The sequence below is a fragment of the Ammodytes marinus genome (genome assembly GCF_949987685.1).
Source record: "Ammodytes marinus genome assembly, chromosome: 13".
Taxonomy (NCBI): domain Eukaryota; kingdom Metazoa; phylum Chordata; class Actinopteri; order Uranoscopiformes; family Ammodytidae; genus Ammodytes; species Ammodytes marinus.
In genome coordinates, this window is record NC_137217.1 from 21,289,275 (window position 1) to 21,302,130 (window position 12,856).

A 12,856-nucleotide genomic window follows, 5' to 3' on the forward strand; every position below is an offset into this window, starting at 1 on the left:
CTCTATCTCCCTCACCCTCTCCTGAGAGAAGTAACCCAGATTTCAAAATGAATAGCTGCCTATTCCCCTCAATCTCTCTCTCTCTCTCTCTCTCTCTCTCTCTCTCTCTCTCTCTCTCTCTCTTCCCATCTCTCTGTCTCTCCATCTCTCGTCCTCTTCTTAGTAAAAAGAGAATCAATCTTGGAAAGAGAATACCACCTCTCTATCTCGTCCTCCTCCTCACCCTGCCTCTGGGTTAACGGATATATGCAACTTCACACTCCTATCTTTGGTTCCTAGAAAGCTTGACTTTCTACAAACGCTTGTTGCTTTTTTTGTTGATGTAATAAGGTTTTTATTTTTATTTATTTGATCTTTTTTTGGCTGATTCTATTCTTCCGGCCCTCAGCACTGCTGCTGTCTTTCCTTCCCATCTTTCTCTATTTTTCTGAGGTGACTGGCTACAGGTGTGACACTTTAGCCAGATCTTTTGGAGCTAAACGAGGAGACGAAAGGGGGAATAGGAAGAGAAGAAAGCTTCCTTTTAGTCCAGCCTTTCCTTTAAAATCACCACAAATTCAGGTAATATGTCTTAGTTATCTTGGCCACATGGGTGTGCACACATTTTTTGAACATATCTTTACTTTGTTGGCATTACTCCACTCATCTCTGAGCACTGTGCCATATTCCCCACTTTTGCCCTTTTTTGCCCTTTTGATTGATTTGAGACACAATCATTTCATCACGTTATTTCTCCTAACATCGGTTTTTGCTATGGGCTTATCTATGTATTCATCTCTGTTGGTGTTTAATTTATCATTTAGTAGCACACTTGCACCACAATCTCTCTCTCCCGCTCATTTCTGCTGTTTTGCACATTTTTCAGCACATCTCATTCCCTATAGACGTATACATATTATTCTGGTCCAAAACTTTACTTCAGAAACAAGACTAATTGCTAATAAGGGCAGGCAGGAAGTGAAGGGAGGATACACGCTCTAATATTGGAGCAGGTGGTGAGGGTGTTGTTGACATGGCAACAGGAGGTAGAGTTGACATGACGACAAGGGGGCTGGGGGGATAATCATAGCTGCCAGGGGATGGAGATATACAGGGTTACATAGAGAGAGGGAGATGTAGGTAGAAATGGACAGGCGGTATGTGGGACACAGTGTGTTGCACTAATCGTTCAGCGTCTCAGAGTCTCTTAGGAGAGTTCTGTCTCTGTGTGTGAATTAACCTCCCTGTCTCCCTCATTACACCTCTTCTTTTCTCTTTTCCCTCTCATACCTGTCGCTTTCCCTCTGCTCCCTCCATCTACTTCTGGCACTTCCGGGTCCGTTCATCCTTTTTCTCGATCTTTCTCTAACATCACGTCACTCCACTCCTCCGCTGCTCCCCATCACCCAACATCCATCCCATGTGCCATTAATAAACTCCTGCCTCAACCATGACCCAGTACACTTTCCTTCCCTCCTCTTCCTCCTCCTCCTCCTGCTCCTGCTCCTCTCCCATCTTCACGTTCTTTTTCGCACGTTCTGTGCAACTGACACCCCCCCCCCCTCTCTCTTCTCTTTCCACTGTATCCTCCAGGCATCATGTCTACCCCAGTCTCCCCTCCCCCATCCCTCTCCCCATTGACACTGGCCTCCCCAATATCGGCGCCCTCCCCTGGTGCCTCCCCCCTGCCCTCGCCGCTCTGCCCTCCGCCCAGGGAGCCCGTGTTCCAGCGGAAGGGAGCGCTCAAACACAAGAGGATCGTGGAGGTGAAAGACCATCAGTTCACGGCCCGCTTCTTCAAACAGCCCACCTTCTGCAGCCACTGCACCGACTTCATCTGGTATAACACCGACACACGCACACACACACACACACACACACACACACACACACACACACACACACACACACACACACACACACAGTTTAGTTTTCTGCACATTTAAACACAGAAACCAATCGGCAGTTCATAAGCCGCCTCCTCCTCAGGCATCCCACTACTCCATCCGACTCTGACTTTCTTTGCACGTTCCCAGATCCAGCTGCCTGCTGGAGGAACATCCTACACTCTGCACCCCTCCGCACTGCAGCCCACACCATACGGAAGTTACTTTACTTCACACATGCAGGCACACATAGAGTAAAATACACACACACACACACACACTGTATACACACAAGCAATAACTTAATTAGGGCACACAGTTTTTCTCCCGAATTTAGACTTGCACTCAGAGCTACAGTTCATGCACAAACACACACAAGTTGTAGTGTAGGAGGCATTATTCACATCTTAAAGGGTTGCTGTGATTTATTATGTCACCTCAGTAAAGATTAAAACAAAAATAAGCAGAAGTGGCTTAGATATCCTGACTTTATTTTGTATTATGGGTTCAAGCTCCAAAAAAGCTGGATTCTGTCCTTCCAATAATGCAAGTAGCGACTTCCATTAGGTCCAGCCATCTCAGCATCATGTGGGTTATTTTTCTGAGTTTTGAAAGCTCCTCCAGAGCCACAAGATACATTATGTAGCTGTTTACTCTTGCTGAGTGGCAGTATTTGTGACAAGAAAAACTGAACTCCCCGTGTGCAATCTGTGGAGAGTACCTTTGGTGCAACAACATAAAAAAGGCTCCAAGTAAGAAAGTATCTTTATTCAAGAAGAATCCAAAATACTGTTCAAGGTGGGATTTGTTGAACAAGTATAAACAGTAAAATGGATTTAGATATTAATAATATAAGATGTAAATGTAATGTGTTTTGCGTTATTAGATTTTGAATGTGTTAACATGTTACAAAATTAATAGTCGTATTTACTCACGGTGCTTTTAGATGTACATTAACTATATAATACGATTAAAAGACCTAGAAAAACATTCCTTTTTAAAAATGGTATTTGTTGTCACAGTCCCACTTTGTCTCCAGTTCTCACAAACTGTAACTATCTGATTTTTTTTAAGGGATGCATCATGCAACAGATTCCAGTGGTGTGCCGTTGTCCTTTTTTGTAGGATGTCCTGTGTTTTATTTCTGTAACACTAGCTGTTTACTATTTATTCTCAAGCTTGGTGATTTAGAATATGTCAGATAAATTGACGTTTTTAGTGTTTTTATTTATGGCTTGAAAAAGTTTCCCACTTCTTCCATTTGCTAATGAGTAGATGAATCATAATAGGGGAGAGTGGCCTAAATTGTGCCGGTGGGGAAGCTGTGCCACCCATTGTTTCTAGAAAACCATAGAAGAAATTGGAAATGTGAGCACATATTTAAGAAGAGCCATCCATTTGACTCATCCTGTAAAGAAGGGAGAAACATGGAATAAGATATAAGCACATTAAGCTCAAAAAACTGTTTTTTGCCTTTCAAAGTAACATTTCCATGATCAAGGTTTTTTGGTTATTGTGTCTGAACAATTATAGACACGTTTGAAAACATTTGACACATGTTTTAGTGCTTTAGTATGCTACACTTTGTGTCTATATAGTTAGCACGATGTCAGCCCTAAACTGCTGCATCATGCTTATTATCCAAAATTCTGGGGTTGGGGTGATTTGTGCCAGAGGGCCTGGGGTGAGTTATAAGTAAGTAAGTAAGTAAAATGTATTTATAAAAGCACATTTATAACAGTTTGCACTGTCCAAAGTGCTGAACATAGTGCATTCAGTAGGTAAAAAATGAAGGTAAAATAACAGTAACAAAAATAAAAGACATAAAGCCCAGACATCCACATATAAACAAAGATAGTAGTGCAGAGGTAAGATAGTTAATGGGGAGGAAAAACCAGGGTGTGCAGATGGGTCTTGAGCCTTGATTTAAAGGCAGAAATGGAGAGGGAATCGCATATGCCAGGTGGCAGTTGGTTCTACAAGGGCGGAGCAGCTAGTGCAAAGTAAATTTCTGAGAGTTGTGCCATTGGCATGGCTGTATACGCTGGTCACCAAAGGAAAGTTATTGTCTACAGTAGCTCAGAAGAGACTGACATCTCCATTCCACTTAACGACACCACTGATGAGAGTTCAGATGGCCAGAAAGATGATGATGGTGAATTTGTCATTGTGAGCTTTGCAGGTAAAACCATTAGATCTGCTAGGCCTTGTTTAAGAAAATTGTCCTTCAATCTTTGTAAAATATTTACTTTATTTACTTTAAATAAACCTTAAATAAGTGATTGTCTAATGGATTTGTCTTGCAGTACAGTTTATGAGAAAGATATCAATGGAACAATTTACCCCATGGTATTCGCTCTTGTGTCACAACTTACACCACACAGGGGGCAAGTTGTGCCACAAGACAACTTTTTTTCCAAAAGCTATATTTCTTAAACAGTTGATTTCAGATCCAAAGTTATTGTTGCCGGGGATGCACAACACCCTGAAATATATGTACATATTTGAGTTGGAGACTTTACTGTCAAGGCCTCACTTTAAAATCACTTTGAGTAAAACGTGGCACAACTCGGGCCACTCTCCCCTACAAATGGAAAACAAGAAAGTTTGAAAAAATGCATTGTCAAAATTTGAAAATAGGACTACTTTCCTCGATGATGATGTTTAGTAGGTATGTGATTTGCAAGGAACAGGAATGATTTTTTAATAATATAGAAATAGAATAGAAATGTAGACCTTTGCCGTGTGGGCCCTCGGATATTCATTCAAACATCCATGCAGTGAGCTTGTTCTGTCCAGTGAAGCCATGGAAGTGTGTGCAAGTAATTATGTTTGGAAGTGGTTGTGTGTGTGTGTGTGTGTGTGTGTGTGTGTGTGTGTGTGTGTGTGTGTGTGTGTGTGTGTGTGTGTGTGTGTGTGTGTGTGTGTGTGTGTGTGTGTGTGTGTGTGTGTGTGTGTGTGTGTGTGTGTGTGTGTGTGTGTGTGTGTGCGCGTTCGTGTTTGGACATATGGTCGAGTGTATGTCAGATGCAGGGCTGTGCGCGTGCCAGCAGCCTCTGGGTAGCTTTCAGGACATTCCTCCAGCTGGCTGCTGTCTTGGCCATGGTAGCATTGCTTAGCTCAGGGTGAAAACTCCTTTCCTTCACACATGATTTCAACCTGGGTGTCGAAGCCCCTGGGGGGGATTGGTACATTAATTAAAGCCTAAGAAGAGAAAGTCAGAATTTTTAAAATGTAAAAATCTTGTTTATTTAGTCAGGCTCTTAAAAGGAATGGGTTACTCCTTGTATGGCTGATACAATTGTTATCAATTGAGTAAAATAATCTGATAAGGCTTTGGTTTCACAATCTTATTTATGGTTAGAGTCATTAACATGCTGTTAATATGGTTCATAAATTTAATACAGAGGACCGATCCAAAAGACCTTTCACACAGCAGACATTTTGAAAATCACAGGTGTTGCTAACAACATTAACAGTGGCTCTGTTTTATTCTTGGTCCCTGTGAGCCATGACAGTGTGTGCCAGCATGCACAACACCTGGACCCTAAAACTAAAGCTGCTAATGGAAGTCATCCTTCATTGATTTTAATATTTACTGTACACCTGCGCTTGTCCTACTGTGACATGTCAACATGTCTTCAGTGGCCCTTTGGCAAAAACTAATCCATGTGTTGTTGTTTTTAATCTCTCTTTTAAAATGTATTTTTAAGTATTTTAATAAATTATTTGTAATTAGTGCTTTATAGTTCAGAAGGTTTTTACCCGATTCTGGTAAGTTTTATAGCGTTTTCTCGTTGTATATTCACCGTACATTTTTATTTAATGACATGTGTCAGAGAGGTTTCTCAATGGATCATTACATTTAACAGGTAGTGAATTCCCTGTGATATGTGGCCAGCAAGCATCACTATTGATTCTCTCCAGATCCATACATGGTTCTCTAATGCGCTCTGCTGGTGGAAAGGCTGAACTGGCCTCAAACGCTCAATGCTGCAGACAGAGACTTCAGCTAACTGTTGATCGAGGATCAGATTACCTTCTGCAACCTCATCTTTAATTATTGCTCAGCCAGATGGTGAACTGATATGAGATCAGTGATTATGGTCAGCTTCCTATGATTGTTGACGAGCACTCGGCAGTGTCTCGTTTCTAGCCCTCTTAATCAAAAGTTGATTCACAGCAGGTAAGCCGCTGAGTGGACTCTTTAGTCAATCAATGGCTTTAATTATTCAATTACATCTTCAAGGAGACACTGGAAACCAGCCAACACCACAGTTCTGGAAACGGCAGAATTGTGTTTGTATGTGTGTGTATGTGTGACAATAATAGATACTGCTCCACTTGACCTGGTCCGCAGTGTGGCTCAGAAAGGATCGACACTCAAACTTCATACATTATGACTTTGTTTTTAAGGTCAGGAGTCTCTAAGACAGTGCTGTTTGTTGTTTTTAAAAGAGACAGAGACTGTTATCTGCTTGTACCTGCATGTCTGCTGCTCTTAATACAGGGTGGAATAATGTAACAGTCCTATCGCTGTCTTGGAACCCTTATCTATACTCTTCTGGCTGAGAAGAGAAAACATTTCTCAAAAGCAAAAAGGCTCATCTTATAGAGGAGTAGAGGAGATTGTATTTGTGTCTTAATCCATGTGCCTTCTTCATTCAGGGGCATCGGCAAACAGGGATTTCAATGTCAAGGTAAGGATAAACCGCGGTATTGTCTCTTTCCTCAGCATTTAATCTCCTCAGATGATTTTCTCAGTGTGGCCGATTCGTTTTGTAAGGGTGTTTTTTTTCTCTTCCATTTCCTTCCCGAGTTTGCAGTTTCGTGGTCCACAAAAGGTGTCACGAGTTTGTGACCTTCACCTGTCCTGGCTCGGTTACCCCACAACCAGATGTGAGCAAATGTGCCAGCGTCGCCATCACAACACTTTCACTCTCTTTCTTACGTTCTTGTTTTCCATTTCCGTGGAGACGTACCCCATCATCAGCGGCACACTTAGCCATCCGCTTGTCACCAGTAGCACGTGTGCATGACTCATCTGTCACTGCATATGCATCCTTCGCATCGCGCAGTCTTGTCCCCATCTGTGACGTCTGCAATCTTGTCATGTCATCCCGCAAGGCCTCGGAAATGCAGGGAGTTGGAGATAGGAGAAAGAGAGGGTGGGGGGGGGGGGGGTACAGGTGTAGGGTGGGAAGAGAACAGATAAGAGGTAGAATTAGAGGGGAAAGGGGGCGGTGGGGGGGGGGGGGGGATTCAGGAACAGTCAGTCTGCTCATTCTTCCTCTATGTGGCATTTTTAGGATTTCAGAGAGATTTGTCTTTTATTCGCATATTTTTCTTCTTCTTACTGCCAGCCACTTACAACTGCCTCCATAAATGAGGTTAAAGAGAACATGTGTGTGTTTGAGTGTAAAAGGATACGAGAGTGACAGGAAACACACACACACACACACACACACACACACACACACACACACACACACACACACACACACACCCACACACACACACACACACACACACACACACACACACACACACATAGACACACACACACACACACACACACACACACACAAATCGGAGAAACAGGATGACGGTGTTTTTAGATAACCGCTCAGAGGGGTTGAGGGAGGGAAAACAGTTTCGGCGAGGCATGGTGCAAGGAGAGCGGTTGTGTTGAAGCGAGCTAAAAATGATTCATCCCGTTCTGCACAGTACACACGCACGCGCAGACACACACACACACACACACACATACACACACAAGCACTCACACAGCCTTGCCTAGAGTAGATGCACTCTCATTTATATGTCCTCTCCCAGTGGAGGAATCTAATTGGCTTGTCCATGAATAACCCACTCAACCTCTCTCCACTAATCATAATCCGCATTTATGTGTGTAAATGTGTGTGCGCTCACAGTTTATTCCATGGTCAACTCTGTGTTTGTGTGCGTGTGTGTGTGTGTGTGTGTGTGTGTGTGTGTGTGTGTGTGTGTGTGTGTGTGTGTGTGTGTGTGTGTGTGTTGCGTGAGTGAGTTTGTGCTTGTGTGTGTGTGTGTGTGTGTGTGTGTGTGTGTGTGTGTGTGTGTGTGTGTGTGTGTGTGTGTGTGTGTGTGTGTGTGTGTGTGTGTGAGTGAGTGAGTGAGTGAGTGAGCGAGCGAGTGAGTACTCAATGCGGATTGTTCCCTATTGCATTTCAGGACTTGAAGAGTCAACACGAGTTTAAGGTCCAAACTTACTCTAGTCCCACCTTCTGCGACCACTGTGGCTCGTTGCTGTACGGCCTAATACACCAAGGCATGAAATGTACCTGTGAGTTTGACTGGGGAGCTGGGGACAGAAAGCTGGTGCAGACAAAATGTGTTGCCTTACTTAAATTTTTTTTTGATTTTGGGAAAACTCTTTCTCACTCTCTTGCTGTGAGTTAAACGATGAGATTGGCCTCCACAAAGTGATTCGACCTGGCTAGGGAATAGTCCAGTAGGCCTACACAGCGCCTGTAAAACCGCAACTCTTAATTTTTCCACTATAGGTTTTTGTACCTATTAAACAAGTGAGATATAATGTGCTGATTAGTGGGATTTAGAGTTTCTGCTGGGCAAATGTTGCCACTATGAAACAGAGGGAGGCCAGCTGTTTCCCCCTGTTTCTAGTCTTTATGCTGCTAGCCGTAGACCTATAATTACAGTTGAAAAATAAATGTATTTCCCAAATTGTTGAACTACCCCTTTTAGTTCAGGATATGATCCTAAGGGATGTTTTTTGTGTGTGTCTCAAACCATGGACGTTGTTTAGAAATATGTACATTAACAAAAAAAAATTCTGTCTTTTGTTTTTTAAAGTTTTTAATTTTATTTATTTATATCTGATTATGTTCTGTTTACTGCTCCGTTAACTTTTGTTATCTAATTACTGTGTGTTGCCCCTTGTCATGTATTTGTTCACACTTGTATTTGTGTGTGAGGTTGTGACATGAATGTCCATCGACGGTGTGAGAGCAGTGTTCCCAGTCTCTGCGGGGAAGACCATACAGAGAAGAGAGGGAGGATCCACTTGACTATCAAAGGAGAGAGCGAGGACGTCTATGTCACAGGTGAAAGGACCCCACTGCATTATGGGAAGTGCTGTTTTCAAACAAAAAGTCGGGTTACGTTGGTAAAGAAGGATTTATCTCTCTGTATGCTCTATTATTATTCTACTCTTGTCTCCAGTGCACGAGGCTCGCAACCTGATGCCCATGGATCCAAATGGCCTGTCAGACCCCTATGTTAAACTGAAATTGATTCCAGACCCAAGGAGCCACAGCAAACAGAAGACAAAGACCATCCGCTCAACACTCAATCCCGTCTGGAGTGAGAATTTCATCTTGTGAGTCCTCGTGAACTTTATTATCTCAGTTTCCAGGACAAAATGTGCTTTAGAAAAAAAAATGCCTTTGAAAATGGACCCTGAAATAACTGAAATTAACAGAAAAAATAAGGTTGATGGTCCCTTAATATTCAGTAGAAATTAAAAAAAATAATAATAATTAGAAACCTAAAGAAAATGGCATGATGACTTAAGCAAAAAACTATTATTTTCCTCCTACTTTCTTTGAGTTTTTGTCTGCTCATCTCTTCCAGCTCAGTGCGCGGCCAACATCGGGACAGGCGGCTGTCTGTGGAGGTATGGGACTGGGACCGCACGTCGAGGAACGACTTCATGGGAGCGCTTTCATTCGGAGTGAGCGAGATCTTCCGCCGTCCCATTAGCGGCTGGTTCAAGCTGCTGGCTCAAGACGAGGGAGAGTACTACAACATCCCCGTGCCCGACCCAGACCTGCAGGTATAGGAAACAAAAAAGCAGTGGAGGTATCTATTCTGTGTTCAACCAAATGGAGCAACCTTTTTTTTTACCATGCGGATAACAAATTATCCAAAGGCCTTGGCATAGCTTATCATCAGCCTATAATTACATCTATATCTACTGTAATTAAAAAAAACAGCTGCCACTGCCGCCACTGGGTCAGGATCCTGAACTGTCGTTCTGCTTAGAATTCTATCTGAGGGAGGGGAAAAAAGAAAAACACAGGAGATTTATGTCTGATGCTGTAGCTAAATAATTAGATAATAAATTATACAGAGTCCCCTCCCTTTTCCCTGTTACCCTCGGTCTCCACCAGGGTGCAGGATTGAACTGCCTGACTGTAGTCCAAAAAACTATAGGTATAGGAAAAGGTTTGGTTTGTTTAGGTGTTCAGGTGTTGTGTGCACTGGAAATGCATCCAACCCTTCTTCTCTCTTTCCTCCCACCAACACCATTCTCCAGGAGCCTCAGCCAGACGATACCACGCCGTCGCTGCCTCTAGGAGTCCCTTCCCCGCTGTCTGAAGCCTTCCCTGCAGCCCTGTCACCGGACCCTCTGCCCACCTGTCTGCCTGTCCACACCCCGGGCCCTGCCAAAGTCAAAGTGGGCATCCGTGACTTCAATTTCCTCATGGTGCTGGGCAAAGGCAGCTTTGGCAAGGTAAACACAGACAGCAGCCACAGGGTCCAAAATGCCATCTCCTCTCTCTCTCTCTATTCACAATCAACACTTCTGGTCCCGACAGCTGTTAAGTGACATCAAAGAAGCCATTCTTGCTTCAAAAACAACAAAGAATTAGTCCTGGCTTTAAATGATTTCTTTCTATTGATGGACTTGACCTTTCAAGTGGCATTTTATACAGCAGCAGCTCCCTGGCAGATGGAGGCAGAATACTTGTCTTACTGACATTGCTCATTGTCTCTGTGCTGCTTTATACTGCCAAATGATTCATTTAACCATTTAAGCTTCTTAAGTATCGTCAGCATTGGTAAGCTCAGGCCACCTCGATTCCTACATGCCACACAGGCTGGCAGTCCTCCTAGAGGTGCCTCTGCTCCTCCATCTTCTCTTTAATTCCCCAGTAGATGAGGCATACTAAAGAGAAAGGGAGTTTGGAGTCCTTCTTCCTCCTCTGAAATCCCCACTGTGCTGTTTCATAACTGTCAGAGAAGAGTCTATAGAGGACAGGAGAAAAAGACTCCACTTACATAAGATGTGATGGAGAAAAAAAAACGTAGCGAGAAATGAGAGACGGACCCCGGGGCCGGCTGAGTGAGGGGAAGTGAGAAAGAGACAGACTCAAATAGAGAAGAAAAAAAGATTACTGTGCTGCAGAAAGTGACAAATTGACCAAAAAGGAAAAGGGATAACAAGGGAGGAGAGGAAGAAAAAAAGTACATGCGACTGTGTAGGTACGATTTGGCTAAGGGTGGTCCAAAGGGTGATGAGTCACCATTTTTATGCTTGAGACCAGAAACAGGATCACAGAGAATGGCAGGATTTTTCCAGGGACTGGTATTTCATCAATAGCGCACGCACGCACACACACACGCACGTTGCTTCAGTTCCATCATGTCGGGGTAAATGTGTGCAGTGCTGAACCCCTTTTAAGCGTCTGTCAACGTAATGTGCTAACTTTTTTTCTCATGAACTATTTTACTTTCTTACCAGTTTTTCATTACTAGGCACTGGGCAGGACACTTATATATCATGTGCAGAATCAGCAATGTTGCTATCACAGCAGAACTAGTTTCTTCCCAAACTAGAGCACCTTCTCACTCTAACACAATGACCTATAAAAGAATGTTCAGTACGTAGTGTTCGTTACAGTACATGCATAATTCTGTCAAGAATTAGAAAGGAGGCCTGACTTGTGTGATGAATTTGAAATGCTGTTTTTGAATACATTTTCGTATCGTAGCAAAAGTTTCTCAGGGTTTGATGCATGGGCTGCTGTTCTGTTTATGATGTGAGGATTTAAAAATCAAATCAACTTACAGTTTTTTACGATCGCACGAACACTAAAATCAAAAGTATGACACAATTATCAAAACCTTAAACTCAAGAAGCAAACCATTGGCCCTATGTGCACCACTATAAGCACAAAGTCAGCCTCACACTTTTTGCAAAACAATACACACAGTGATTTGCAAAACACTAAACACACTTAAACACATTAGACACAGAAGTATATCATGATGTCACCTCATTGCAATTCCAAAGCACTGACTGTCAAACTACCAAACACATGAGCCAATCAGTAAACACAACCCCCAAATGCACAAACACATGATTGCTTTATTCTAGACACACCAATCAGGTTCAAGCACTATACAAATGCAGCAGGTAAGTCCACATGCCTTTACAGTAACCAAAATGGAAGGAGTCAGAATTACAGTGAGAGTGAGGGGGTTGAATCCACAGAGGAGATCAGGTCCTCCTCTGTCATGCCAATATTAGCCCTTACAACACACCTCATACTCACATTTTTAGACTGATTGCGAAACATAGTCAGAGCAGGTAAACAAATGCACCAGACGCAACACATTGTCATTTGGGACAATATGTCATTCCACCATGCTGCTCTGGTCCAGAACTGGTTTCTACACCATCCACAGGCCACAGTTCACAGTTCTATACCTTCCACCATACTCTCCTTTTCCAGTTTTTCTCTGCATGGCGGTGGAAGGATGTGGATGAAATTCTCTGGACAGATCCAGCTAGTCGAAGAGATAATGTCTAGTATTTTCTAAACTGTATTTTCTGTTTCCTTTATCATATTTTTTAAATGTATATACAGTATTATCTGTAATTTTTAACCTGTACTGGATACAGTATTGTATGTGTGTTGTTGTTTGCTGGGATAACAGTGTTATGCAGACTACTGCACACATGTTTGGTTGTGATTTTCCATGTTGACTGATTTGGGTGTATGGAGAAAAATTTATTATATTTTCCTCAGTCTGCAGCATTGGTCTGGTCAAGTGTTTGGTGAACTTATTGTATATTTGCACTTTCTCTGTGTACTTGTGATACATTACTCAAATAACTGAGAAGTAGAATTACTAAAAGTGTTTAAGGTTAGCAACAGCAGTGTGTAACTGGTTCAGACAGAATTAAGTGATATGAAAAG

At 42.7% G+C, this 12,856-nt stretch overlaps 1 protein-coding gene across 1 annotated transcript in view; it reads left to right on the forward strand.

Moving 5' to 3' along the window:
• Window positions 1-1,577: 1,577 nt before the first annotated feature.
• The window catches only part of prkcg (protein kinase C, gamma), a gene marked incomplete at both ends in the record, with an annotated part of 16,104 nt that continues 4,825 nt past the window's right edge, over window positions 1,578-12,856 (forward strand). The window contains 8 exons of the mRNA XM_080039140.1: window positions 1,578-1,819; window positions 6,534-6,565; window positions 6,685-6,764; window positions 8,079-8,190; window positions 8,843-8,971; window positions 9,090-9,246; window positions 9,501-9,702; window positions 10,186-10,383. Coding sequence (XP_079895266.1) covers window positions 1,578-1,819; window positions 6,534-6,565; window positions 6,685-6,764; window positions 8,079-8,190; window positions 8,843-8,971; window positions 9,090-9,246; window positions 9,501-9,702; window positions 10,186-10,383 — 1,152 coding nt within the window. The remainder of the gene's footprint in view (window positions 1,820-6,533; window positions 6,566-6,684; window positions 6,765-8,078; window positions 8,191-8,842; window positions 8,972-9,089; window positions 9,247-9,500; window positions 9,703-10,185; window positions 10,384-12,856) is intronic.